We start from the raw sequence: 27752 nt of genomic DNA, 5'->3' as shown, positions 1-27752 counted from the left end.
AAAATCAACATTTTAATCATCATCAACAAAAACAACAACAACAACAACATCATCAACAACAGCATCATCATTATCATCATCATCATCATTATCATCATCATCATCATCATCATCATCATTATTATTATTATTATTATCATCATCATCATCATCATCATCATTATCGTCATCAACAACAACAACATCATCATCATCATTATCATCATCAACAACAACAACATCACCATCATTATCATCATCATCAACAACAACATTATCATCATTATCAACAACATCATCACCATCAGCCTATCCCACCACTATTACAGTTAAGACATGCTTTAGTATAAATATTTATTTATGCTTGGTTATAAAATACTCTTTAAACTTTTCTATTTATCAAGTTCGAGTCAGTATTCTTATACAAACCAGTACTGGTATTATATAAAGAAGCAATAGTCTTGATCTGCTTGGGTAGAGCTCGAACCCAGGGTTTAAAGGTCGACATCCTATCCACTAGGTCACCTCTTCCCTTTAGACATTGGTTTTCTTTTATGTGCAATGTTCTGTATATCCATGGTTATAAATAAATGACATATTAGTAATATTCTATAAAACAACAACAACAACAACCAAAACTTTTATACCAATTGTCTCTTTTAAAACTCTTTTAATCAGCATATACATGTATATAACATGCGATACACACAGTGCGGTTTACGCTCATAACAGTCAACAAAGAAAAATATTTACAATTTTATGCTTCGAAATAATGCAAGTCAAAATTCACTAACGTCGGCTGTAAACAATCCGAAAAAAAAATAGTTTAGCATTTTGAATGGCATGTAAAATGCATCGGAATGATATACGAGTACATGTATTTACAATTTTCGACTAAGAATGGTAGCTACACGAAATGCATCTTTCTTCTGCTGTACAACATTGGCCACATCAAGTCCTTGGTGTTAGTCGTCTGCACAAAGAATGAACAAATAATACGTAAAAGAAAATGTTATGCAAATAATCCAATGTAAACAAATATTAAACGTTCGACGCATGTCCCTGAAAAATATTGGAAGCTACGTTAAAGACAAACAAGTGTCAGTCTAATTTCACATCATCTCACGGTCAGAGTCAAGCTCTTTTTTAAACTTCACATGCTCACGTGATGCCGGTAAATGCTGTGCACATGCTCATGTAATCAAAAAAACGTACTCACATGACGACTTGCATGTTCTCATGATGAAATTATATGCTCACGTTATAAGTGTTTTGCACATGGCTTAGTGATAAACATGTATCCATGTGACGACCCACATTCTTATGATAAAATTCATTACACATGTGATGACTTGCATGCTCTCGTGACAAATTTATAAGCTAACGTGAATATTCGGAACACCACGCCATAATTCATTGTCCTTATCCGAAAACTGACGGAAAAGTCCGAAAAGTTGCGATTGTGTTCCACGCTATCACGTGACAACTGATACCATATGCGGTCACGTGATAATCGTAATGCACGATATGTACATGTATTTCACTTATACATATATGAGATATATGGGGAATGATGTGATCAAGGAGTTTCGGTGTCGAACATAGAAACGTCAAAGCCGAAACCTTCTATCAATGTCTCGAGAATAAACTTGATGGTCTTTTGGTAAATGTGCTCCATGTTCGCCGTGTACCTGTCTCCAAGCGTCTCTTTGACCGCTATCAGAAAAGGTTCTTCTATTTTCTGTAAAAAATCAAACAATTGATTTATGATTTAATGAAAATTAAGAGATCACATATGGTATCTATAATATAATACAAATAATGAAAAATTAAGGTTATAATATTTTGTTTTGTATGTTTGCTGTAACCATGGTTTCGTGGTTCGACTGAAACATTTGTTATACATATGATTATTATGAGGGGAACTTCAATTGTTTTGATTAAGATTTAAAGTTAGATTATTTTTTACGAGTTGTTATTTGTAAAATAAACATGTTTATTATATACTTATAAATGAAATATTGATGAAATAAAATGCATATTTTGCGTATCTTCACTGTAAAAATTTATTTTTCATTTCAGCGAATAATATTTTCCGTATTTTCACAGGTTTCCCTGCGGACTACTTTCTTCTAAATTCAGCCAACACACAAAATTTAAGGGGAAGTCTTTCACATTGTAATGAAGGAAAATGTATAGAATAAACAGAAATTTAAGCCGCTCGTGAAATATTTATTTTCATACCACTTGAAGAAAATAAATCTTGTATTTATAGAAAAAAAAACTTGAATATCCTCTATGCATGTATATGTACACACAGTAAACAATAAAGTAAATTTTCATTTTACTGGTGAATTTCATTGTGCGGAAACACTGAGTTACGTGCGTTTAGGTCAACAATTTCTTTCTTTCACCGCAATGTTACTAAACAACAACTTGTTAAAAACTGGGTCATTGTATTAATTAATTAATTTACTTTGTGAACAATACAAAAAACATCTATCTCTAGTTCTTGTTTCAGGAATCTGATTTATGTTCTTAAACCAGCACGTGTTATCTATTGTCATTATACAGATCTTTAGCACGTGATAAGCAGATTACGCATGCTAATTAAATTTCTTATCTTACAGTGATTTAAGCGTTGTATCTGATTGAGACATAAACAGGAATTTTAAACCTAAAAACGTCATGAACGTGTACGTGAAATAATAAAACACTATAAAAGATAATAATAATTCTTTTATCACCAGTCACGTGATTTCGGATACAACAGTATCATTCTTCAAACGGTGCTTATATACAATTCACATCGATTGAAGTGACCGGATTCTTTTCATCCTGAATATACGAGATCAAGAGAAAAAATGAGAATGAGAGAAAAGCGAGCGCTTAGGAGATAAGTCAATCAGATTATTCAGCAAGTAAGAAAATCAAAAGGATTTTTTTCTAATATCTATTGACATCACCAATCTTAGAAGAGACAGTGTCTCGGTGCAAAAAATCTCCTTTTTATGGCTTACCATATTACTAAGGCTTGCCTGGTAATAGTCTAAGCTTGTTATGAATGATTAACTATATGGCAAAACAACGATATTGAATGATACAATGTATAAAAAGTGTCATCTCTAATGGACGAATGGAGGAACGCGCAAGACAATGACATTTGGCATCGGAGAATTGTAGACAATTGTCTTAAAATTCAACTATGTGATAAATGTCTTTATTAACATTTAAACCCTTTGTAATGGGTAGCGATAAGAAGAAAAAAATAGGAAAATGTCTGAATAAAGGTAAATTATTGAAATAATAGTTAATGAATCGTACAGCTATAGTTAATTGCGGCCATTTAATTAACACTGACCTTCATTTTGAAAGTAGATGGGAGATACTATGAATATAATTATATAAAGTACAAAGAATTCCTTATAATTAAACGCTATTAAGAACAATCGGCTACTGAATGACACTGATGATGACTTTAATGAATTGGAAAAAAGCGCGTTAACCTTTAGTGCAATATATTGTAAGCTATGGAACGCCAAAAACTGCATTTGTTTTGAAGCTGATTTGCTTGTGACAGGACGGGTTAGTTGAAACCAATCCCATAGGGACAGTCCATCAATAACCTGGCATGCTCGTATTGATTTATCCAGAGTGTCATTGTATATATAATCTGTTCATAAGAAAAAAACATCAGCATATCAAACCATTTTGCTGAACATTACCTGACATAATGTTTGGTCATGCATACATAAGGTTTACTCCCAGTTAATTATATTTAATCAAGGCGATATCGGGTGAGTCAATGAGGCATTATGTCGAATTCGCATTAAGGTGACGTCAAAATGGCATAAGGTTATGTGTAGTTGGTATTCGATAGAGTCAATTTGACACACCTGAGAAAACTTGACACCGGTCAAATTGACATCATATTGAGTCAAATTGGCAACATATTGGGTAAAATTGGCATATCGTTTAGTTAAGATGGCATTATGTCGGGTCAAGTTATCATAAGAATTAAATCTGTCCTGTTTGGCATTTCGTTGAGTCAAATTTGCATTCTGTTGGGCTAAAAACAATTTTGTTGGATCAAATTGGCTTTTATTTGGTCATGTTATCATTAGGCTGAGTGTTCAGTTCATATAAGGTTGAGTCAAAGAGGTATTTTATTTAGCCAAGTTTGGCATTATGATATTTGGTCAAGTTTGTTTGAGTTTGTGTTCATTTTAAACATGTTGGGTCAAGTTGATTTTATGTTCAGTCAAATTGACATTAGAATGCGTCAGTTTGGTATTTTATGGAGTCAAGTGCATTTTAGTGACCGAAGATTTTGTTATTGAAACACAACAATAAAATACAATAAATTGACATAAAGGAAAATGAAAACACACATGAAAGATTTTGGCTTAATACAATGTCATCGTTACCCAATGCAATATTTGTAAGACCGAGCAAAATGCAATATTGACTAAACAAAATGCCTCTTTGGCCAATATTATATCATTTTGGCTTAATGCCAATATGATCGAACATAATGTCAAATTGGCTCAAGTTTATATCAAACTGACTAAACATAATGCCATCTTGGCCGACATTATTTTGCCAAAATGGCTTTATCAATTTCTAAGTAATCAACCATAAAAATCTCTTACAAAAAGCAGTTTTGGCGTTCCATATTTCATAGTCATCACATAAACTGTCTTTATAGAATAGCTTCAGCTAATCTGATAATGTTTATTTAACTTAATACATTTGTTTCCTTGGTACTTTCATGTCTGTCACAGATTCTTTAAGAAAAAATGTTTCTGTTTTCAATAGTTTAATGTGGAATATGACTTTAAAATTGCATACTGATATAGAAAAATACATAATGACTGTCTTGGAATTTTTTCTGAACTCGTTATTGATAATAACTTATGTGCAAAATTTCAGATCATTCGCTCACTCTGATTTTCTAAAAAAATTAATGTGGAAAATGACCCAAAAACTGAAAAGCGTTGCAAAGCTTTTAACTCAAATCGGGCTAAAATAGAACAAAATACGACTTTCAAGTATTTGGGGGCTAGTCTTCATCATCATTTGCACATTTTTCTGTTCTAAGTGTTCATGCTGACATTTGAAAGAAATTCCAATTATATTTTTTTAGGTGGAGTTCCTTTAATCTAATATCAGTGTTAATTTTTCAAAGAAGTATTGTCACTGGAACACAGGATCATTGTTGTATAGAATAGTCAAGACAATAAGTAAGAACTTACCTTTACTGAGCAGCGTACCTTTATGCAAATTATTCCAGAAAATATATATATTAAGTATATAAACTTACCCAGAAAATTGCAGGGTTAAATCCCCTACTTTGTAAACGTCTGTGACTGTTTCCAACAGCATGCAGCAATTTAACGACACCATCGACGTCATCTAGTGAAGATATCGCCTCGTCTAACGTGTACATCACTTGTTTCACGTGATTCTCCAGTTCTTTACTTTCCCGTAATTCCACGAAATCATATTTACCGCCATGCACGAGCTTCGTGAACATGGAGCGCACTTCTTCGTTAGTCTCAAATAATCTGCAAATTAAAACAAGTAAAAAAATCATTTTCTCTTTAGAATCTGCAAATAAGACAATCTTTGCTCTTTAAAACCTGCATGTGATTTTTTCAAATTTTAAAATGAGACATTTATTTCCTGCCATAATCTGTAAATGAGATTTTTTTTCTTTTCAATCTTTACATGAGACATTTTTCTCTCTATATATAATCTGATATTGAGGTTCTCTCTATACAATCTAATCCACTATTGATAAGACATTTTATCTTTTTTTCTAATCAAACGATTCTTACAATTTACATACATAAATCTTTATAAGTTAATATCTTCAAAGAATACAGTTATTATCGTGAATTTATACATTTATATTTTTTACAACCATCTGCAAATAAGGTATGATTTCTTTATTTTAACATTTGTTTATCTTTTCCCTAATTATCTGCAAATACGCTGAATTCATATCCCCTAAGCGAACGTGTCTTCACAGTTAAAATACAAATAACAGCAATCTTGGAATAACAATTTTCTCATAACAGATGAATTATTTGAATTTCTCCAGCTTTGTTTTGTCTGTAAACGAGAATTGGTCTCAACAAGAGATTTTGTCTCATGCAACAAAAACAGTCTACCAAACGTTTATACTCGTATATTAAACGTTATTCCCCCTCATTAAATTTTCTAGGACACCAGGTAAAAACCTAGACGTAAAGATTCAAATGTCATTATAAATATATAGTATTACAAACACTGCGTGTATTGCGAGTATCTTTTATCATGTTTATTACATACCGTGAATTTTACAAGTAGGCGTATATACTTAGATATTCAATTTAATAAAACGATAAATCAAAAACCTATGAAAGTTCCATATGTTGCTGCTAATAAAATAATAAGTTGTGAATCTCTGATAATGTTATACGGTGTTCTCATTGTGCCATCTATAATGTCATGTGTCATTTTTAGAGTACGACATGTTGTACTGCTCAAACCCGCAAGGGTAGTGTAGCATTTATTTCCACCAGGCTACTACTTATGAAGTACTAAAATGTATGGTGGCTGATTTGTACCATGTCGTATTTTCGATCCGCGGGGCGCCAGTTTAAAACAGGACAAAGTCAACATTTTGTCGTACTTTCGCTCCGCGTGGCGTAAAATACGACAAATTCAACATACTGAACGAAAGGAGAAAAGAAAAACATACAATAGATGGTTAATCTATTTTTATGTATTGTGACTGTTCTCTGTAAATGACTTGTCATGTACGTACTGCTGTTTTTATACAAATATTCACTGTTTATATACCTCATGTTTGTTTCATGTGTGATGTACCGAGAGAGAAAAAAAGAATTTGAAAAATTTAAACATTTATGGCACAAATCAGTCACCATAAAATGCGAGTATAGTCAAACCTGACTTCGTTACCGTTGTATTTTTCTTTATATAGTGCAACCTCTGCAGAGAAGCTCTCTGTACAGCAATAAACTCTTTACAATAACTAACAGTGCAATTTCTTCCCAAAGTACGACTTCACAAGAATCTTCACAACAATGTGTCTACTGTAGAGTAATAAGTCAAATGTCTCCAAAATATTGCCCTGCAGCACTGCAATTGCCCTGCAAAGGTTATTATTTTGTTGCCCAGCAAAGGTTAATATGTGGACGCCCTGCAAAGGTTATTATGACGTTACCCTACAAAGGTTAATTACTGGTTGCCCTGCAAAGGTTATTATTTTGTTGCCCAGCAAAGGTAAATATGAAGTTGCCCTGCAAAGGTTATTATGGCGTTGCCCTACAAAGGTTAATAACTGGTTGCCTTGCAAAATTTATTATTTCGTTGCCCTGCAAAGGTTATTTTTTGTTGCCCAGCAAAGGTTAATATGTAGTTGCCCTGCAAAGGTTATTATGTCGTTTCCCTACAAAGGTTATTATTCAGTTCCCTACAAAGGTTATTATTCGGTTGCCCTGCAAAAGTTATTATGTAGTTGCTCTGCAAAGGTTATTATGCAGTTGCTATGACATAAGAAAGTTCATATCAATGTGCATGTAATTCGTTGAATTAATCAGACGACATACATTTAAATGATGATATAAAGGACGCGCACGCGCTTTCTCTTTTTATCTATTGAGCTGGCAGAACTCAAAGGAATTTATTTGCATTTTAATGACATGGAATCTTGTCTAAATGCCTTAATCAGTAACATGTAACATGTAATTTTGAAACTGGAAAAAAATGACTTTACGAGCTGTTGAAAAAGGGAAATTAATTACTTCTTTTTTTTTCTATAATGGAGCTCCACTGAAGTCCAAAAGCCTAAAAACATGAAATTTGAAAAAAAAAATCATAGGCCTACATCAACCTATTTAGAAAAGAAAATAATAATATATAGAGCTCCTAAAACCAACAATTAGTTACAGTCTTGTGCCGATTTCAGATATAAGCGTATAAATCTTTTTTATTTTTATTTAATTTGGCACAATTAAAATGATAATTCTAGGGAAAAATCGGATAGAGTGAATGATCTAATATTTTGTACGCACGTTAATGGTACGGATAGCCCTACATTAGATATAAAAATCTTGAAAAAATATTTCAAGACATGTGATTTTCATAAAAGATCAGTGGAGTCCATTTCAATAAAAATAACATTAAGTAAATTGTAAATAATCTTGGCAACAAATGTAAATTTGAAGATGAAGAACTGCACGCACTGAGGTTATATTTTGAGTTGTATGTATAAGCAAATTAAATGCCCATTTAGTCCTAGAAATATTTTTATTTTGATTTCTCAGAAGCTTTTTACAATTAGTTTGTTGTCCTGTTATAATTTCCAAAAGGTTAGTCATTTTCCAATACCTTTTGCTTCTGTTGCATTTTAGCAATTAGTGTAAAGTTAAAGTGATTTGTTTTTTGTATTGATGTCAAAACACTACTTTCTTCAAATTGTGCTACTTTTATGACAAATAATTTCACATTCATTTGTATTTTCTTCAGGTGATAAGCTTCTCACGTGTTCCAATACAATTATTGAGACGCTTTAAAACACATATTTGCCATTTCTAATGAAGTAAAAAATTATTTGTATCTGGGGCATAATTTGCCTTTGAAGTATATACAGTTAATTCCAACGTTTTGTCTTGCAGAGAAAAAAAACTGTACCTGGTTTAAACGGTAAAACAGTTGTGATGGTACATATCATAAATGTGACAATCTAGTCTGAGACAGTAAAGCTCATGCTTTTCTATCTCAGTTTATGAGCGGCACGGCAAAGAAAGCTGTACAGATTAAAAATTAGTGTCTGGAGGCCATAGCGATTAGATATTTTGTACATATTGTTTTCTTTTAAGTCTCATGATCTTAAATCCTTTAACCTGACTTGTTTTAAAGATAGATTTTTTAATCTACATATATCTACTCTACAGATATTTTACTCTATAAGGAAAGGTTTTCAATGCTTACAATGTCTTGCAGACGGTAGCATTCAAAGGGAACGATTGTCGTATATGACAACATACGGTACAGCCTTTACAAAAAACATGTATGTCAAATGATAAAATGCCAATAAATGAGACATTTGATGAATTTATTTGTTGTTGTTTTTTAAATCAATGTAAAAAAAATATATATATTAGTATGGAACGCCATAGCTGTCTGATTTTGTAACACTTCTTTTTATCTTCCCTAGAAAGTCTCTTATGTCGACTTGTCAATACTTATGACAACAATTTGTCGAAACAATATCTTACAATGTCAAAACAGCCTTTAATTTTGTCAACATGTGTTTTTCAATGGTCAAAATTCTGTCTTATTATATCACAAGGAATTGTTATCTTATCAAATGTGTTGTTTAATTGTCTAAACACTGTCTAATTATGTCAAACGGTAGTGTTGCCTTGTTAAATTGTGGGGAAACACTATCTTATCATGTAACATGGAACTGTTATCTCTTTGAATGGTTTAAACAATGTCTAATTATGTCACACAGAAGTGTCATCTTGTTGATTGTGGTGTTAATTGTGAAACCAATGTCTTATTGTGCTAAAAAATTGTGTTATCTTGTTAAAACGTATTACTGACTTGTCTTAGCACTGTCTTATTATATATATAACGGAAGTGTTATCTTGTCGGAAAGTGGTATTGAATTCTCAAAACACTGTCTTATTTTGTCAAATGTTAGTGTGAACAAAATGTGGTGCTGGCTTGTCTAAACAGTCTTATTTTGTAAACAATAGTGGTATCTTGACATATTTTGAGAAATATACAGGATTGTTTGACATATTTTGACAAGACAACATTTCTGTTAAACATTGTAAGGCAGTGATTAGACAAGTTTATTTGATATGCTGACAATTAAGCACAAATGTCTGACATAATGAGAAATGAGACCAGATCAACTGAAATTTTAATCTTTTAGTTCATATGAACAGCCGGTGTCGTTCTTTTTTGTTTGGTAGTATGGCTCACCAATGCAATTAAGGTCAAGTGGCACCAAACGGGAAAGTTGACTTTGGCCTACCTCTGGAATTACAGAAACAGATAACTCAAAGTCTAACATATTGATACCTTAATTTCTTTTGTTATTTTTTTATATCCGTTTTCAGTTATCATAAAATGTCAAAATAATTCAGTCTGAAAGATACTTTGCTATGCGTCAGTGAGTAAACATACTGAAACAGTCTTTAGAAGGGACATAATTCTTTTCGCATATTATGTATGTTTATAATAAAACACTTTACCTGCTGGAGCTAACAGATGCATATGCACCAGTTATTCGAGCCCATTTATTGGCCTCTTACGATCACGCAGGGAAAAACGGTGGCTGCAATTCTGATTCACCCCTCAGTCCCAATGGGGGAGCAAGTATCTAAAAAGGACTAAGTGGAACAGCCAAAGATACTACAGACTACGTGTTCCAGACTCAATCAATTGGATCATGACAGGATCATGTTTGAAAATTAATCCTGTCCAACATTATTTCCAGCGACACATAAAAGACAATGAAATACATTCCAGAAATTACTGAATAATGACTTCCATTGATATGTACATATTCCTAATTGTGATCATCAAAGTTGTAGTTAAAAGTTGTTTTCAACTTTTTTGTTACCTTCTAAGAATTGTTTATAGGATGTGAAATGTGATCACAAGTAGATATCTATCTATTGGCTCATTGTCGAGGAATAAACAATTGATGAATTACCAGTTTTATCTCTAATGTGCATTGAAATAATTGAAACAAAATTATGAAAGAAGCATATGTATAAGTTCTAGTCAGCCGTGCTTGTCTTTATGGTTATGGCAGAACAAAAGTTAACATGACAAAAGATTGTTCATAAATGTTAGGAGAAAAATTGGTTAGCTTTAACTCAGCTGGGACAGGATTTGCTCGGTCCATGCTGGTTCTTACACTGGCTACGAGTCAAGACCCGGATATCTAGCTCCAGGGTAACTGTTTACGGCGGTTGCGAGGTTCTGCTAGATATTTCCGTCTTTGGCAACCATGGCAACAGCCGATGTTTTATTCTTTTTCTTGCAAATTAAATGTTAATCAAATTTCGGAAATTTTCAAAAAAATAAATAAATTATGTAACATATTTTTTCTCATAGTTGCGTATGAATTTACAACTTCATGCATAACACACCCACAACAAGTTCTATTCACCACCACACCCACCCACCTTCGGGAATAATTATTATTATATATATTCGACGATAATGTGTTTAATTAAAGTTCTCAACTAATATGACTATAATCATCAACTGTTCTCATAGTAACAGTTATCTATAGTTTTATGACTATGTTTAATGTTGTCACGCTAAACGTAAATTAATGGGTTTTTCAGGTGATGTAGAAAGGAGAAATAATGCCGCTTCACGGTATGCTCGTGAAGCTAGTTTCTTCATTTATATACAACACTTTCTTTATTAGAAAACAACATAACGAAAACAACCCAACCCTACATGTAACTGTTATTAAAGGCCCATTATGTCCCAGAAATCCATATTTATTTATTTAATTTTTATTTTTTGAAATGTCCAATATGTGTTGAAAAATGTAAAAATAATAGATGAAATGCTTTTCAATTGAGAAAAGTAGCGCTGAAAATATATTTGTTTTCAGAAACGTAGCAAAATGTAAGCAAAGAAGTGTTTTGAATTCAATAATGATACAAAATACTTATTTACTATAATTTTGAAAATCCCATTTATCCATCCTACTGTCACTACCATGTTGTTTGTTTGTTGTTGTTGTTGTATTTCAAGCTTTTATCAAAATTTAGCTTACATAACCACTTCTTGTTTTATTACATTGGACAAGATACTAAGGTTATTATAGACAATCATAAGAAAATCAATATTTACATACATTTAAAAAAGTCTTTAATTTTAAAGGAATTTTACTGAGGTCAAAATGTCTTCAACATTACATAATAATCGAAATTCTTACATAAATCCGTTCGAGGCAAATTCATTACTTTTATACTAAAGGTAAGTCATGCCACAGAAATTAATAAATGTTCAATTCTTAAGAAATGACAAGTATGGGTTTATTTAGCGCGTTGGTTTATGAGCATATTAAATGCGTGAAATTTTTTATCATGACAGTAGTAATATGTAAACAAAGTCATTGTTTGACTGACATACGAAATACCAAAAACACTATAACTGTAGTTACTGCAAAAAAGCAAACAAAGAAGAAAAATGTTTCCGATAATTGGCCAATGTGTAACATTTTGGAAACTGTAAAAGAACACCAAAAATATATATATATATATAAAAGAAATAAAAAATTAAATCATTTCTAGGGCATAATGAGCCTTTAACCCTTTGCCATCAGAGCTTAAGATGCAAAAGATAGCTTAGGTATACATCAAATGAGTAATATAATGAGCCGCGTCACGACAAAACCAACATAATGCGTTTGCGACCAGCATGGATCCAGTACAGCCTGCGCATCCGCGCAGTCTGATCAGGATCCATGCTGTTCGCTTACAAGCCCTATTACAAGTAGAGAAACTGATAGCGAACAGCATGGATCCTGATCAGACTGCTGGTTGCAAACCTATTATGTTGGTTTTGTCATGACACGGCTCGTATGTTTTTGAAAAGTCTTTGAGAAACAAAAATGACAGCATTTCTGATGCATAATGGGCCTTTAAAATATGATTTTTTAAATTGTTTTATTCATAACCATAAAAATTTCTGCAATAACTAAGCTATACCCGACGAAATGATATAACTAAATCCATGTACAAATGCATGTGTATTTTATCTATGTTGTTTGTTTAGTTCATGAATTTTTTCCTTAACTTTGGTTGATAATAAGTTTTCACATACTTGATTATCATATCTCATATTGTTGACATCATAACTCATATTGTTGACAGATATTGTCGGTACCAACTCTTACCTAGTTATAAAGATCAATATTATTTATACACTTTCTCATCGCAACTATTGAAGAAGTCTTATAATGATGCGTTAATGATAAGCCGGACGTTACTGTATGACAACAAGATGATATATAATAGGGTTAAAGGCCCATTATGCCCTAGAAATTATTTAATTTTTATTTCTTTTATTTGTTTGTGTGTTCTTTAACAGTTTCCAAAATGTTACACATTGGCCAATTATCGGAAACATTTTTCTTCTTCTGATGCTTTTTTGCAGTAACTACAGTTATAGTGTTTTTAGTATTTCGTATGTAAGTCAAACAACGACTTTGTTTACATTTTACTACTGTTATGATAAAAATTTCACGAATTTAATATGCTCTAAAACCAACGCGCTTTAAACCCATATTTGCCATTTCTTAAGAAGTGAACATTTATTCATTTCTGAGGCATGACTTACCTTTAGTATAAAAGTAATGAATTTGCCTCGAACGGATTTATGTAAGAATTTCGATTATTATGTAATGTTGAAGACATTTTGACCTCAGTAAAATTCCTTTAAAATTAAAGACTTTTTTAAATGTATGTAAATATTGATTTTCTTATGATTGTCTATAATAACCTTAGTATCTTGTCCAATGTAATAAAACAAGAAGTGGTTATGTAAGCTAAATTTTGATAAAAGCTTGAAATACAACAACAACAACAAACAAACAACATGGTAGTGACAGTAGGATGGATAAATGGGATTTTCAAAATTTATGAACAGTACGAAACAAATACAACACAAAAAAGTTATTAAAACTAGAAAGAAACAAAAAGATAAAAGATATATGTACCTCAAAAACATTAGAATCCCAGTATCCGACATATTTCTTGCAATTCCTTTCCACGATTTCATAATATTGAATTTCTGTCTCACAGTTAGTGGGATACGGGCGTCGAACTTGTCACCTTTCGTTACGATGGAGTTTTGCACGTTCACCGAACATTTCTTGCTAAGACTACCTGCCTTGGAAGCCCTGCCACGTGTACCTCCGTCCAGTACACTCACATTGCATCCCATTTTATGAAATGTTTGAAGTATATTTTGTTGTCAATACGCGCATATAATATTTGTATGTAAAAGGTCGCCGGTTTCTCTTGTTTTATTTTTTTAACACTTTATCATTTAATTCAGTACTTAATATTAAAATCATTTCCTCAAAGCATTTTTGAGTGTATAATGAATTAACAGTATATTTCTCGAACACGTGTATCGTTCAAAATCTCTTAAAATATTTTTTTTTCAAATTAAAATAATAATTATTACATTAAATTACATAGTAATCAAGTGTTACAATGTAAGTTCATGTATTCGCAAGTTACCAGAGAAATATTTAAATCCACTGCTATAGACTAATTTCATTCATTTTAATTCTCGCTAAGTGAATATTGCTTTATATCGTAGAAAATTCGGTTGCTATGGCAACCAGAGAAGTTTTATTGGACAATAGAAACAGGGAAAACGAGTGGCAAAGAATTACTTAAGTGAAACAAATAATAAGGTAAAACATGCCGAATACAATTATGACATTATCTCATAATAAGAGTCTTCGATAGGTCAATTTTCACAATATGTACGTTGTTAAAATCAGATTTATATTTCCCATACGTGATAAGATAAAAGATGAAAACAAAAACATGGCAAAACATGGAAAAAAAACATGGTTTTTACGACAATTTCCTAGAACATGTACATGCTTAGAAAATAATCATTGAAAAAAGTAAATATACAGACATGAAAAAAAAACAAAAACAACAACAACAATAAAACAAAACAAAACATGCAAAACTATTTCTAAAAGAATCGAGCCATGTGCTGCAGTTTGGAATGTTTAAATAAATTTTCTTCACATGCACTGTTGAACAAGACCTTTCATCGGAGCAGCGTGCTCGACTACTCGATGTGTTTGAAAGATCAATATCTCTAAAAAAGGGGGCATACTTTGTCAAAGTCCATCTCAGAAACTATGGAAAATGGAACGAATGTCATTTGAGCCGCGTCACGACAAAACCAACATAATGGGTTTGCAACCAGCATAGATCCAGACCAGCCTGCGCATCCGCGCAGTCTGATCAGGATCCATGCTGTTCGCTATCAGTTCCTCTACTTGTTATAGGGTTTGTAAGCGAACAGCATGGATCCTGATTAGACTGCGCGGAATCGCAGGTTGGTCTAGATCCATGCTGGTCTCAAACCCATTATGTTAGTCATGACGCGGCTCATTTATACATAAGCATTCTGAGTTTGAAAAAAAATAATATCTTAACGTAAGTGTTGAAAAGGTGAACATATGTGATATCATTGTGCATGAACTAACATAAATTTACAGTAGCATGTGCAATCTTTTTACAAAAAAAACCATGCATAAAATGTCATAAATTGGTATTTTCCCAATGACATGTAAACGAGTTTTACATGAAAGCATTTTCAAGACAACATGTTCCTTATGACGTCATTTTCGTGAGACGACAACGTCTGAATGTTATCTGACTAACAATGATTTAGTGTATTTCTACCAAAAAATCAAAACTTCATCTATAGATTATAATAAAAATAAAATCACCACATCTTTTTGATGCCTTTTTTGAACTCATAGCAAACCATATACAGTAGTTTAGATCTTTGAACATCACGTAGGCCTATTAAAAAGACCTGTTGTCGATACAGTCAAAAAAAAAAAAAAGAATTGTGTAAGAGAAAGAACAGAAATACTGTACCAAGTCTCATGTTTATTTTACTGAACTGTTATTACACACACCGTACAATCAAATGGGTAGACAACCGTTCACCCACGCGTCGACAGAAGTACTAGTGTATAAAAACATAATTGACGGAGGGCAAGTTTTGTCTTTTTCTAACATATCCCAACTGTGATCAGATAAATCAATGTTATGGATTCATAGTCAACATCTAAAGGAGCCGGCTAAGAAATTTCTGGCCCTGTGCAAGCTTTACTTTAAGTGAATGTTGATTGAGAATAGTCACACTTTCCGACGAGATCCGGCATTTCTTTTGAAAAGTTACAAAAACTTATGTTTCCTTATGATTATTAATCATTTTAAAATACGATTCGTAAACTTCAACATCTTGCCATTTAATATTCCAAACATTACCTTCAGAAATGCTTTTCTTTTAAAGATAAAGCGTATTTATGAATGTCTTCAAAACTTGAGTTACACCATCACATATTTGCCTCTATTTAGACTTGATAGATAGACATCAAATCATCAGCAAATATGAATAACGCTGAAAACCGTTCACCGAAACATTTTTAGGGCTTTTATGCTATAGTAACTAGGAAAGAGTAAAAGAATGTCTTCATTTAAAAAAATAGGTAAATCTATGGCACGTTCTGATGGACCTCATGCTTACGAAAACCAACTGCATTTCAATATTTTTTTAAATTGTCCGCCATATAAAATGTTTCCATTCAAGAACGGCTTTCAGCGTTATTCATTCTTGCTGATGAGTGGATGTCGACTTTATCATTAAATAGAGGCGAAAGGTAAATGTCGTTACTCAAACTTTTAAGACATTCAAACTAAAATACACTATACATCTTTAAGAGAAAGGCAGTTTTACTTTGTCTGTCTTTTCTATGATAATTGGAATATATTTTATTCTTCTTAATGTCTATTTCTATTTTCAATTTCTTTTTTATTTCATTTTTGTTTCTCTCTTTATAAGAAACCAACTACATGTCAAGTGATTTTATTTTTAACTTTATTTAACATTTTAACAATCAAACTATTTTAAACACACTACGATTGCGAAATATTAAAAATTGAATATATGGATCAATATATATCACACTTCATTTCATTGTATTTTTTACATTTCTGATAATGCTTTTTCCTGATGTATGTCGTTGTCACCAAACTTAACACAACTCAATATCAAACAGTGTACAAAAATATTCTATCTCGCATTTGTAACTATTTTAAACAATACTGGTCAAATAAGAAAAAGATACAGTCAAATGTAATGGTATCTAACCATAATACAAGCATCTTAATGCATGAAACAACACTGACACGGACGCTCTGCCTGCTGCGCTATCAAGGCACATGAAAATAAGACGTTTTACTTTGTGTTTATTATGCTCCCTGAAGGGTCAAAAAGAGGAGCATGTACTAGTAGTCGCCGCTTTGTCCGTACTTCCGTCCGCTTTTCTTGTCTGAAACAACAATAGGTATCAACATGAAACTTTGTAGGTAGATAGATTTTTTTGAGTAGGTGTGTAGTGCATAAAGAACCTTAACTCTGCCTTGCCTAATTTTGAATTATTGCCCTTTGTTTATTTTTACACTTTGAACTTTGTCCAGGACATAACTCTAAAACTATAAGAGGTACAAACATGAATCTTTGTAGGTAGATAGATTTCATTGAGTAGGTGTGCAGTGCACAAGAACCGTTAATCTGCCTTGCCTCATACTTGAATTATTGCCCTTTTTATTTTTACACTTTGAACTTTGTCCGGGACTTAACTCTAATACTACAAGAGGTATCAACATGAAACTTTGTAGGTAGATAGATCTCATTGAGTAGGTTTGCAAAGCATAAGAACCGTAAGTCTGCCTTGCCTAATACTTGAATTATTGCCCGTTGTTTATTTTTGCACTTTGAACTTTGTCCGGGACATAACTCTAAAACTATAAGATTTATCAACATAAAACTTTTGCAGATAAATATATCTCATTGAGTAGGTTTGCTAGTAGTTACTCTGCCATGCCTAATTTTGGAGTTATTGCCCTTTGTTCATTTTGACACTTTGAACTTTGTCCGGGACATTACTCTTAAAATTATAAGAGATATCAACATGAAACTTTGTAGGTAGATAGATCTCATTGAGTAGGTGTGCAGTGCACAAGAACCGTAACTCTGCCTTACCTAATACTTGAATTATTGCCCTTTGTTTATTTTTGCAATTTGAACTTTGTCCGAGACATAACTCTGAAACTATAAGAGATATCATCACGAAACTTTATAGATAGATACATGTAGAACTCATTGAATAGAAGTGCAGTGCAAAAAACAAAAACAAAAAAAACATAACTCTGCCTTGCCTAATTTTGGAGTTTTTGCCCTTCGTTAATTTTTTTATACTTTCCTGTGTCCAAAACCTTCTCGGGGAACATCACCCAGTTAAACTGGTTCTTGTTTTTTAGGCTTCAGTCTGTCTAACCTAGCCAAGGCTGTGAAAATGCCCAAGATTAATATTGAAATATCTCCAATATTTGATGCATATAAAACGTTTTTGAAACATTCATGTTTTGCACAATTAAAACAATCTGTAATATACATAGAATGAAGAAAACTTTAAAATCAAAATTTTCCAAGAAGTTATATAATTATGCTCCTTTTAAGCGAACTGAAAAAGACGTTTAGTGATAAACCGCTTGGTTTGCGTTAATATTGTTGTATATAAAATAATTCAAGACATATGTGTGCAAATTAGCCTCCTAATCGATAGCAATAAGGCAATGACATACTTTTGAAGTCTGCTCTTTAATTAAAGGGCGGACAACTCTTTGTCCCTTTCTTGTAAGAGGAGGAGACTCCTGTGATGCGTGTATTTGGTCGCACGGTCACTTTTCTTACATTATGTTCTCGATGCATGTATGTGGTCCCATGGTCGAACATATCTAACTAATGACAACGTCTTCAAAGGTGTTTTTGTGTGCAAAATCTGTATGTTCTTCGTAAGGAGTCTCAAAAGTCCAATAAGGATTTTTTCCGCTTTTAATTTAATAGGTATAAAAGCCTCATAAGGATATTGATTTTCCTAAATAGGAGAGATCGAAAAAAACTTATTACAATTTGATAATACCAATTACAACTAAATTTAATCTTAAACTTAATAACAACTTTGTAATTCTAAATTAAAATATTTCAAATCCTAATTAGGAGAAATAAAACATTATTAGGAGTTGAGAAATAAAACCTCACTTAGAAGGAGCTTCAAAGGGCTAAATATAAAATAAAAACCTAATTTGAATTTTGTTACTTCTAAGAACGGTTCTGTACAAAGAACAAATAAGAATTTTATTACTCCCAATAAATTTAGAAACTTCTAACATGCAAAGGCTTTTTTTTTCAATGTTATCAGGGGAGGTCACTTTTACCGACTCTATTTTGAGCGCAACAGTAACCTCCCTTTGAACCCTTACCCCATTTGCAATGTTTTTAGGGGATGTCACTCTATCGACTCTATTTTGAGCGCAACAGTAGCCTCCCTTTAAACCCTTACACCATTTGCACTATTATAATGGGGATATCACTTTTACCTACTCGATATTTAGCGCAACAGTAACCTCCCTTTTGAACTCTTTACCCATTTGCAATGTGATCAGGGGAGATCACTCAAACCAAATATATATTTAGCGCAACAGTAACATCCCTTTTGAACCTTTACGCCATTTGCAATGTTATCAGGGGAAATCACTCTTACCGCATCTATTTTGAGCGCAGCAGCCGCCTCCCTTTGAACCCTTACCCCATTTGCAATGTTATCAGGGGAGGTCACTCTAACCGACTCTATTTTGAGCGCAATAGCCACCTCCCATTGAATCCTTATACCCCATTTGCAATGTGATCAGGGCAGGTTACTCTAACTAACTAGATATTTAGCGCAACAGTAGCCTCCTTTGAACTCTTTCACCATTTGCACTGTTATCAGGGAAGGTGACTCTTACCGACTCGATTTTTAGGGCAACAGTAACTTCCCTTTTGAACCCTTACCCCATTTGTAATGTAATCAGGGGATGTCACTCAAACAAACTTTATTTTGAGCGCGACAGTTACCTCCCTTTGAATTCTTTCACCATTTGCAATGTTATCAGGGGAAGCCACTTTAACTCACTCGATTTTGAGCGCAAAAGTAAACTCCCTTTTGAACCTTATGCCTTTTGCAAAGTTATCAGGAGTGGTCACTCTCATCGACACTATTTTGAGAAAACAGTCATACCCCTTTCAACCATTACCCCATTTGCAATGTTATCAGGGGAAAGTAACTCTAACCGACTTTATTTTGAGCGCAACAGTTACCTCTCTTTGAACCCTTTTACCATTTGCAATGTTATTAGGGGAAGTCACTGTAACCGATTCTATTTTGACAGCATCATAACCTATTTGCAATGTTATCAGGGAATATCACTCTAACCGAATCTGTTTTAGCGCAACAGTTACCTCCCTTTGAACCCTTACGCGATTTATTGTGTTATTAGGGGAGGCATCTCTAAATAAATTTATTTTGAGCGCAACAGTAAACTCCCTTTGAACCTATACCCTATTTATTATCACAATAAATTAAATATGCATCAATTATATTCTATGTTTATTGTCTTAAAATTTGACAAGAATCGTGGATATATCCAGTATATAGTTAATCTATTATTGATGGAAAATATGTATTTTCACATATGATTAAACATTCACCAAGTATTTGTTTTGGTTTACATTTATATCAAATGATACTCTACATATATATGTACGTTGAACACAACATTAATGTATTTATACTTGAAGAGTTTGTCGTTATGACCTTCTCCGATATTATCATCAACCCATATACATGTATATATTTGATATTCGACATGTGCACTGTTCGTTGTCTTGTATTATGCTGTTATCATGTCATTATGGGCTTTTATGTATTGTCCAGGTCAAGTAAATATAACTGGCAAGACGAACTTGTTTAGTATGAGATAAAACACAACACTTAGGTTGAATGAAATAGGGCATTTATTAAATGCCATAAATGACAAATGTTACATAATAACAAACATGACAAATGTTACACAAGAAAAGCATTGATGCAAAGCATCAAAGGGCGACGCCAAAAGAATTTGATCCAGATTTGCACCTAAATACTTAACAAAAGATGTGTACTTTATAGCAGTACCATTACATGTGACCTGGAGGCTAGGGCCAGGTTAAGTTGAAACTTAAACCAAAAAAGAATAGACTCTGTCTTGCCAAGATGCAAAGGCAATTTATAGTCAATTAAGCAATCTTACAAGACTCATGTTATAAGAAAGAATTTCTTCAGATTTATTTTATGAGACACAAGGATTCCTGAGTCATCAGCATATAATCACTGGCACGAGTATCGGACCTGGGAAGAAAAAATATGACCAGATGACCATTGATAAAAAAACTGTGTTTATAAAACCAAAACAAAAAATGTAAATAATGATCCCCTTTAAAAATATACTATCAACTTGAAGTATATTTTTAAAGGGGGTTATTATTTACATTTTATTTTGGTTGTTGACACTTTTAAAGATGAACACAGGTTTTTTTATCAATCTGGCCATATTTTTTTCCATCCAAGGTCTGATACTCGTGCCTGTGCATTATAATAAAAGCTTATTGCTTAGGGTTGAAGACATGTAATTGACATATATTAGACATAAAAGAGGACTAAAATGAACATCAGGGGGACAGGCATAGGTACTCAGAGCAGTAGTAGAATAAGTACCAGCCACATCAACCAGCTACATATCAGAGATAAGACTTAAACCATGTAAGAATGTCATTATATATGGCAGATGCTTGAAGTTTCATGAGAAGAAGAAAAAACAACCTCTTCATGTGCAGGATAGTGTGTTCAACTGTATCAAATGCCCTTTGTAGATCTAAAAGTATCATGCAATACTGCTTTGTCCATTTTCAAATAATGCAATCTGTTAAATGAAATCAAACATGTGTCAATTGAAAAACCAATTCTAAACCCTGACTGAAACTTGGCCTGACCATGACTCAAACCCATGGACTTTCAGAGACCAACTGAGCTATCCGTCCCTGCTACACATTTTCTCTTTTATAATGAAAAGTTCTAAACCAGCAACATATTTCCCACTATATCGATTTGGTGTTCGTGATTTCTTATGTTACAGCAGCATAGGAAATTGAATCTCATGCTTATATGCAGTCATAGGATGAGAAAAACTTTTGAGCTTGACCAGAACTCATTAACCTGTGTACAACATAAGAAATTTTATGAAAGGCTGATTTGTATTTTTTGCATCAAGGGCACCGGGCAAAAACATGAAATGCAACAAACAAACCATTTTGTGGTAGATTGTATTTTCATGTTTTCATCTGGCGCCATCAGTTATTTTTGTACTATGTATGGTTTTCATATGTGGCACAAATCACCCACTATAAATTTAGTGCACAATTTATTCAAGGGCAAGTAAAATCTTACTCTTATGTACACAGTCTGTTGTCGCGTTGACTCAGGATAAAAGACCTGGAAGGTTGAGGACCGGGGGTGTCTCTTCATTACAAAAAGATACAGATAAAGACAGAAGAAGTGTCTTTTCAAACTATGCACATGTTAGAAAAAAAATAGAAATAACTATTCAGAATAATGATTTTTTGAGACTTTATTAATATATTGCTTGATCAAGTTTAAGTGAACATTTTTCAATCAATACATGTTTTTATCATTTATAACTTTAAATGAAAGTCTCATCCCCTTTAATAATAATGACATAATGTATCTCTTTAAATGCAGAAAAATTATAAGTCTCAACATATCAATATAGTACTGTCTAAGATATACATGTACATGCACATAACATTAATAATTCCCAGTTTATATTAAATAAATATGAATCTAACATTAACATTAACATGCTTTTGATGACTTACAACTGGTGAATTATATACAACAAAAATAGTAATTATAAGTAATCCTAAGATAGACAGAAAAAGAACAAATAATTTAGTAAACATAAGTTACTTCCCCTTAAAATAAAGAAAACCTGAAACCCAAAAGAACACGATAAACAGCAAAATTATGAAATGTTGCATGTTCAAATTTTATCAAGCCATGCAAATTAATGGTAAAGTATTCATAAAAAAATAGATGGCCATGTGTCAGCAGTAATTGCAGAAAATCGGATAGCTTTCAACATCCGGATACTGGTACACTTGTAAAACAACAACCATTCTGCGCAACAGATAAATGTAATAAGGATAAAATCAATAGGATAATCGTTTACAACAGTTCCATTACCTATCCTTATACTCAATTGCAGGTGAACTTTCTTCTTGTAGGAAAATTTTGAAAAATGTATAAATGATACGGCCTCATCTAGACCAACAACGATATTCGAAATCCGGGTTTTAGTATTGTCATTAAAACTAAGGGACAAGCTGTTAAACTTAACCCGCAATTTCGTGAAAATAATATCACAATGCACATGCTTTTTACATAAAGTTATTAAATACAAATATAACAACACATTTGTTTACTTGATTTTTACGAATCAAAATAAAACTAATTTACACAACATGAAATTAACTGCTAATAATAACAGCTCCTTCCATAGGCAAAAATAAAAAGCGTTCCATAATAGACGACGCCGCTCACCGGCGTCGCCAATAATAACAAACATGGCATGTACATATTTGTATCGAAATAACCAAACTTGGAGGTAAAAACCGCCAGATTATGATAACATTGTAATGTAATTCAAATAGATAACAATCTAAACAAAAGTTATGAAAGATGACAAAGTTGAACCAAAAACCATCTACATAAATATAATAAAATGGATTGCTGATAAAAAACAATTGACCAGAAAAAATAAATATTTTCCAAATCGTGGTCGACTCGCCCAGGAAAAACCATAGTTTGGAAACCTGTGCCCTTTTATCTTGTGTCTAGTACCACTTGATGTAGGGCTCCATCCTTGAAAAATATTTTAAGCATTCTATACATGAATAAGTGTATTACATATGACTAGATCATAAGTATTTATGACAACAAATAGAAAAATATTTGGGCATAATCCGGTCATCGTCCCCCAGGGGACAATCTTTTTTTTTAAGTTACTATATTTGGCGTGACTCACATTAGATGTAATCAGTATCATGTAAACGCTTGAATTAATTGAAGAAACAAATTATTACTCATAATGCGCGCGCATTAATTATCCCTGTAAATCGTACTTGCGAATTAGCATTCTTAGCTTAATGTGAAATAACATGTATTTTAAGGAATAATTCAAATTCAGTCCATCGTGACATTCCATTAAGAACATATCTAATTCTAAATGACTTTAATTAGTTCCATCTACAAAATTTTACGGAATAAATGGAAAGCGATAATTCGTATCCACTTTCTTCCGTTTAGAGCATATCATATTGTATGTTATTTCATTCCATTTGTGATATTTTACGGAATGAATGCAAAACGATTATTCAAATTTAGTTCATTCCGTAAAGAACACATCAGATTATTAATAAAATTGGTTACATATTACATATATAAAGTTTTACGGAATGAATCAAAACGATACGTCCCCAAGTAAAGAACACATCAAATGGTTGATCAATAAGGTTCCATTTCTAATATTTTATGGACTGGAAAACCATAATTCAAATTTGATTCATTCCGTAAATATCACATTCGTGTGTAAATAAATTTAAGTTCAATATATTTAATTTTACGGAATGAATGCAAAACGATACTTCAAATTTAGTTCATTCCGTAAAGATCACATCAGATTGTTAATAAATTTGGTTTCATATATAAAATTTTACGGAATGAATGCAAATCGATACGTCCCTAAGAAAAGAACACATCAAATGGTTGATCAATAAGGTTCCATTTCTAATATTTTATGGACTGGAAAACGATAATTCAAATTTGGTTCATTCCGTAAATATCACATCCGTGTGCAAATAAATCTAAGTTTAATATATTACATTTTACGGAATGAATGCAAAACGATACTAAAAATTCAGTTTATTCCGTAAACATCACATCAGATTGTTAATTAATTTCAATATCAAATATATAATATATGATATTTAATCAATATATTAAATTTAACGGAATAAATGCAAAATGATAAGTTCCCAATTCAGTTCATTCCGTAAATATTACAACAATTTTATGAATAATTTGCTTTTATATTTGATATTTCACGGAATGAATGCAAAATGATAATTTAAATTCAGTTCATTCCGTTAAGATTACATAATGCAAGGCAAAAGAATTGATCGACTATTTTGTATCGCGGATGTATATATATAATCCGGTCTTCGTCCCCGGGGACGTTGCCCACAGCACTTTCAAGTAATGAAAATTACTATAAAAACATATATTTCTTTGAAAAAGTCATTAAGACACTTCCCCCAAAACATACCAAGCCCCATTTTATAAAATAAAAGACCCCCCAAGAAAACCCTCTTCCCGGGAAAACTTCCCTTTATGAGGCAAAAGAAATGATCGACTATTTTATATCGCGGCTGTATATATATAATCCGGTCTTCGTCCCCGGGGACGTTGCCCACAGCACTTTCAAGTAATGAAAATTACTATAAAAACATATATTTCTTTGAAAAAGTCATTAAGACACTTCCCCCAAAACATACCAAGCCCCATTTTATAAAATAAAAGACCCCCCAAGAAAACCCTCTTCCGGGAAAACTTCCCTTTATGAGGCAAAAGAAATGATCGAATATTTTATATCGCGGCTGTATATATATAATCCGGTCTTCGTCCCCGGGGACGTTGCCCACAGCACTTTCAAGTAATGAAAATTACTATAAAAACATATATTTCTTTGAAAAAGTCATTAAGACACTTCCCCAAAACATACCAAGCCCCATTTTATAAAATAAAAAGACCCCCAAGAAAACCCTCTTCCGGGAAAACTTCCCTTTACGAGGCAAAAGAAATGATCGACTATTTTATATATCGCGGCTGAATATATATAATCCGGTCTTCGTCCCCGGGACGTTGCCCACAGCACTTTCAAATAATGAAAATTACTATAAAAAACATATATTTCTTTGAAAAAGTCATTAAGACACTTCCCCCAAAACATACCAAGCCCCATTTTATAAAAAAAAGACCCCCCAAGAAAACCCTCTTCCCGGGAAAACTTCCCTTTATGAGGCAAAAGAAATGATCGACTATTTTATATCGCGGCTGTATATATATAATCCGGTCTTCGTCCCCGGGGACGTTGCCCACAGCACTTTCAAGTAATGAAAATTACTATAAAAAACATATATTTCTTTGAAAAAGTCATTAAGACACTTCCCCCAAAACATACCAAGCCCCATTTTATAAAATAAAAGACCCCCCAAGAAAACCCTCTTCCGAGAAAACTTCCCTTTACGAGGCAATAGAAATGATCGAATATTTTATATTGCCGCTGTATATATATAATCCGGTCTTCGTCCCCGGGGACGTTGCCAACAGCATTTAAAATGTTATAATATATAAGTTTATAACAGGTATCAAAATGTTTTAATATGGTTTATTAAAATTAAATATGAAATGGAGACATGTATTATAGTTTTGACAGCGAGAATGCGCGCGCATAGTAAGAAATAAACATATTTTCAAGCGTCTACATGATACCGATTAAATCTGTCATTGAAGTCGCTCTGACAATAAAAAATATTTTTAAAAAAACTTATTGTCCCCTGGGGGACGATGACCGGATTATGCCAATATTTGAAAGAGATAATATAACATCGACTAGTTTTATAAATCTTTGCATGAACAATATACATGTACATACATGTATATATATATATATATATATATAGTGTATATCATGAATAGTTGCACAAAAATTTTGAGATTAACAATAAGTGAAACGACTGATTAATTAAGAATAAATGAAATGGTATTTATATCAACATCAAAAATTGAAAGAGGAAGATGGAGTTGGAGGAGGTGGATTTTAGTAATACAGAAAGGCGAGAATCATTCCTCGCCAAAATTATTTCTTTGTGATAGATCTAATGTAATCATTGGTTAATTAAAATCACATGATTTAAGTCTTGATATCGATTGGCTAAGACGTACTTGGCTAAAACCTGACCCGTAATGGCTAAAACCTGACCCGTAATATTCTGTACAGTAATGAGAATAGGGACAAACCAATGACATAAATTATTTTATGTGGGCATAAAATCTTTTTTATGTATTGTCCAGGTCAAGTAAATATAACTGGCAAGACGAACTTGTTTGGTATGAGATAAAACACAACACTTAGGTTGAATGAAATAGGGCATTTATTAAATGCCATAAATGACAAATGTTACATAATAACAAACATGACAAATGTTACATAATAACAAACATGGCATGTACATATTTGTATCGAAATAACCAAACTGGGAGGTAAAAACCGCCACAAAGGGAACCTTCCGCCACCCAGGGAGACTTGACTAGGTATGAGCTTGACCTGTGATAAGGATTGAAACAGAGGGGCTAAATTTTTCGAAGTTACCATTAATTTAATCAAGTCATGTTAGGACAAAAATGTTAAGACAAATCATATATCTAATGACAATATTATAATATGTGTAGAATTAATGTCTAACATTTAAATGGATCCTGACTGGTTCTTTAAATATATGTGGACTGCAGCCTTAAACTGTCAGGCACATTACAGGATATGCTATTGTAAATCAGCAACTGAGTTATTAGACCAAATAATTAGCTGTGAAAATTTTTATAACAATTACATTATATATGTATTATTGAGACATCCGACAGTATGCATTATCAGGGCTTTTTCAACGTCTAAACTGATTGTAACAAAAAGAGGTAGCATGAATCAAATTTATAGAAGTTTCAAATTATGTGTAATGGAAAACTTTTACAAGATATACTAGTCATCAATGACAATGAAACTAGAAAAATTCTTTTTAAATTAGAAATTAGGAATGGACTATTACTGTATCAGCAACCAGATATCCTTCAATGGTGAAAAGCCAAAATTGCATGGCCATGGCTTCCAAGT

At 32.5% G+C, this 27752-nt stretch overlaps 1 protein-coding gene across 1 annotated transcript; it reads right to left on the bottom strand.

Annotated features, from left to right (window-relative positions):
- Positions 1–645: 645 nt before the first annotated feature.
- LOC132747100 (neuroglobin-like) lies at positions 646–14299 on the bottom strand. Its single transcript, XM_060736414.1, has 3 exons — positions 13757–14299; positions 5303–5546; positions 646–1720 (listed from the first exon to the last, which is right to left on the bottom strand). The coding sequence occupies exons 1-3, from the start codon at positions 13981–13983 to the stop codon at positions 1559–1561; spliced, it is 633 nt and encodes a 210-aa protein (XP_060592397.1). The 5' UTR covers positions 13984–14299; the 3' UTR covers positions 646–1558.
- Between the last annotated feature and the right edge of the window lie 13453 nt (positions 14300–27752).

The sequence above is a fragment of the Ruditapes philippinarum genome, unplaced genomic scaffold (assembly GCF_026571515.1).
Source record: "Ruditapes philippinarum isolate M1 unplaced genomic scaffold, ASM2657151v2 ctg12153_1_1_1_1, whole genome shotgun sequence".
NCBI lineage: Eukaryota > Metazoa > Mollusca > Bivalvia > Venerida > Veneridae > Ruditapes > Ruditapes philippinarum.
The sequence above is the reverse complement of the archived record's forward strand: the minus strand, read 5'-3'. Positions and strand labels throughout refer to the sequence as shown.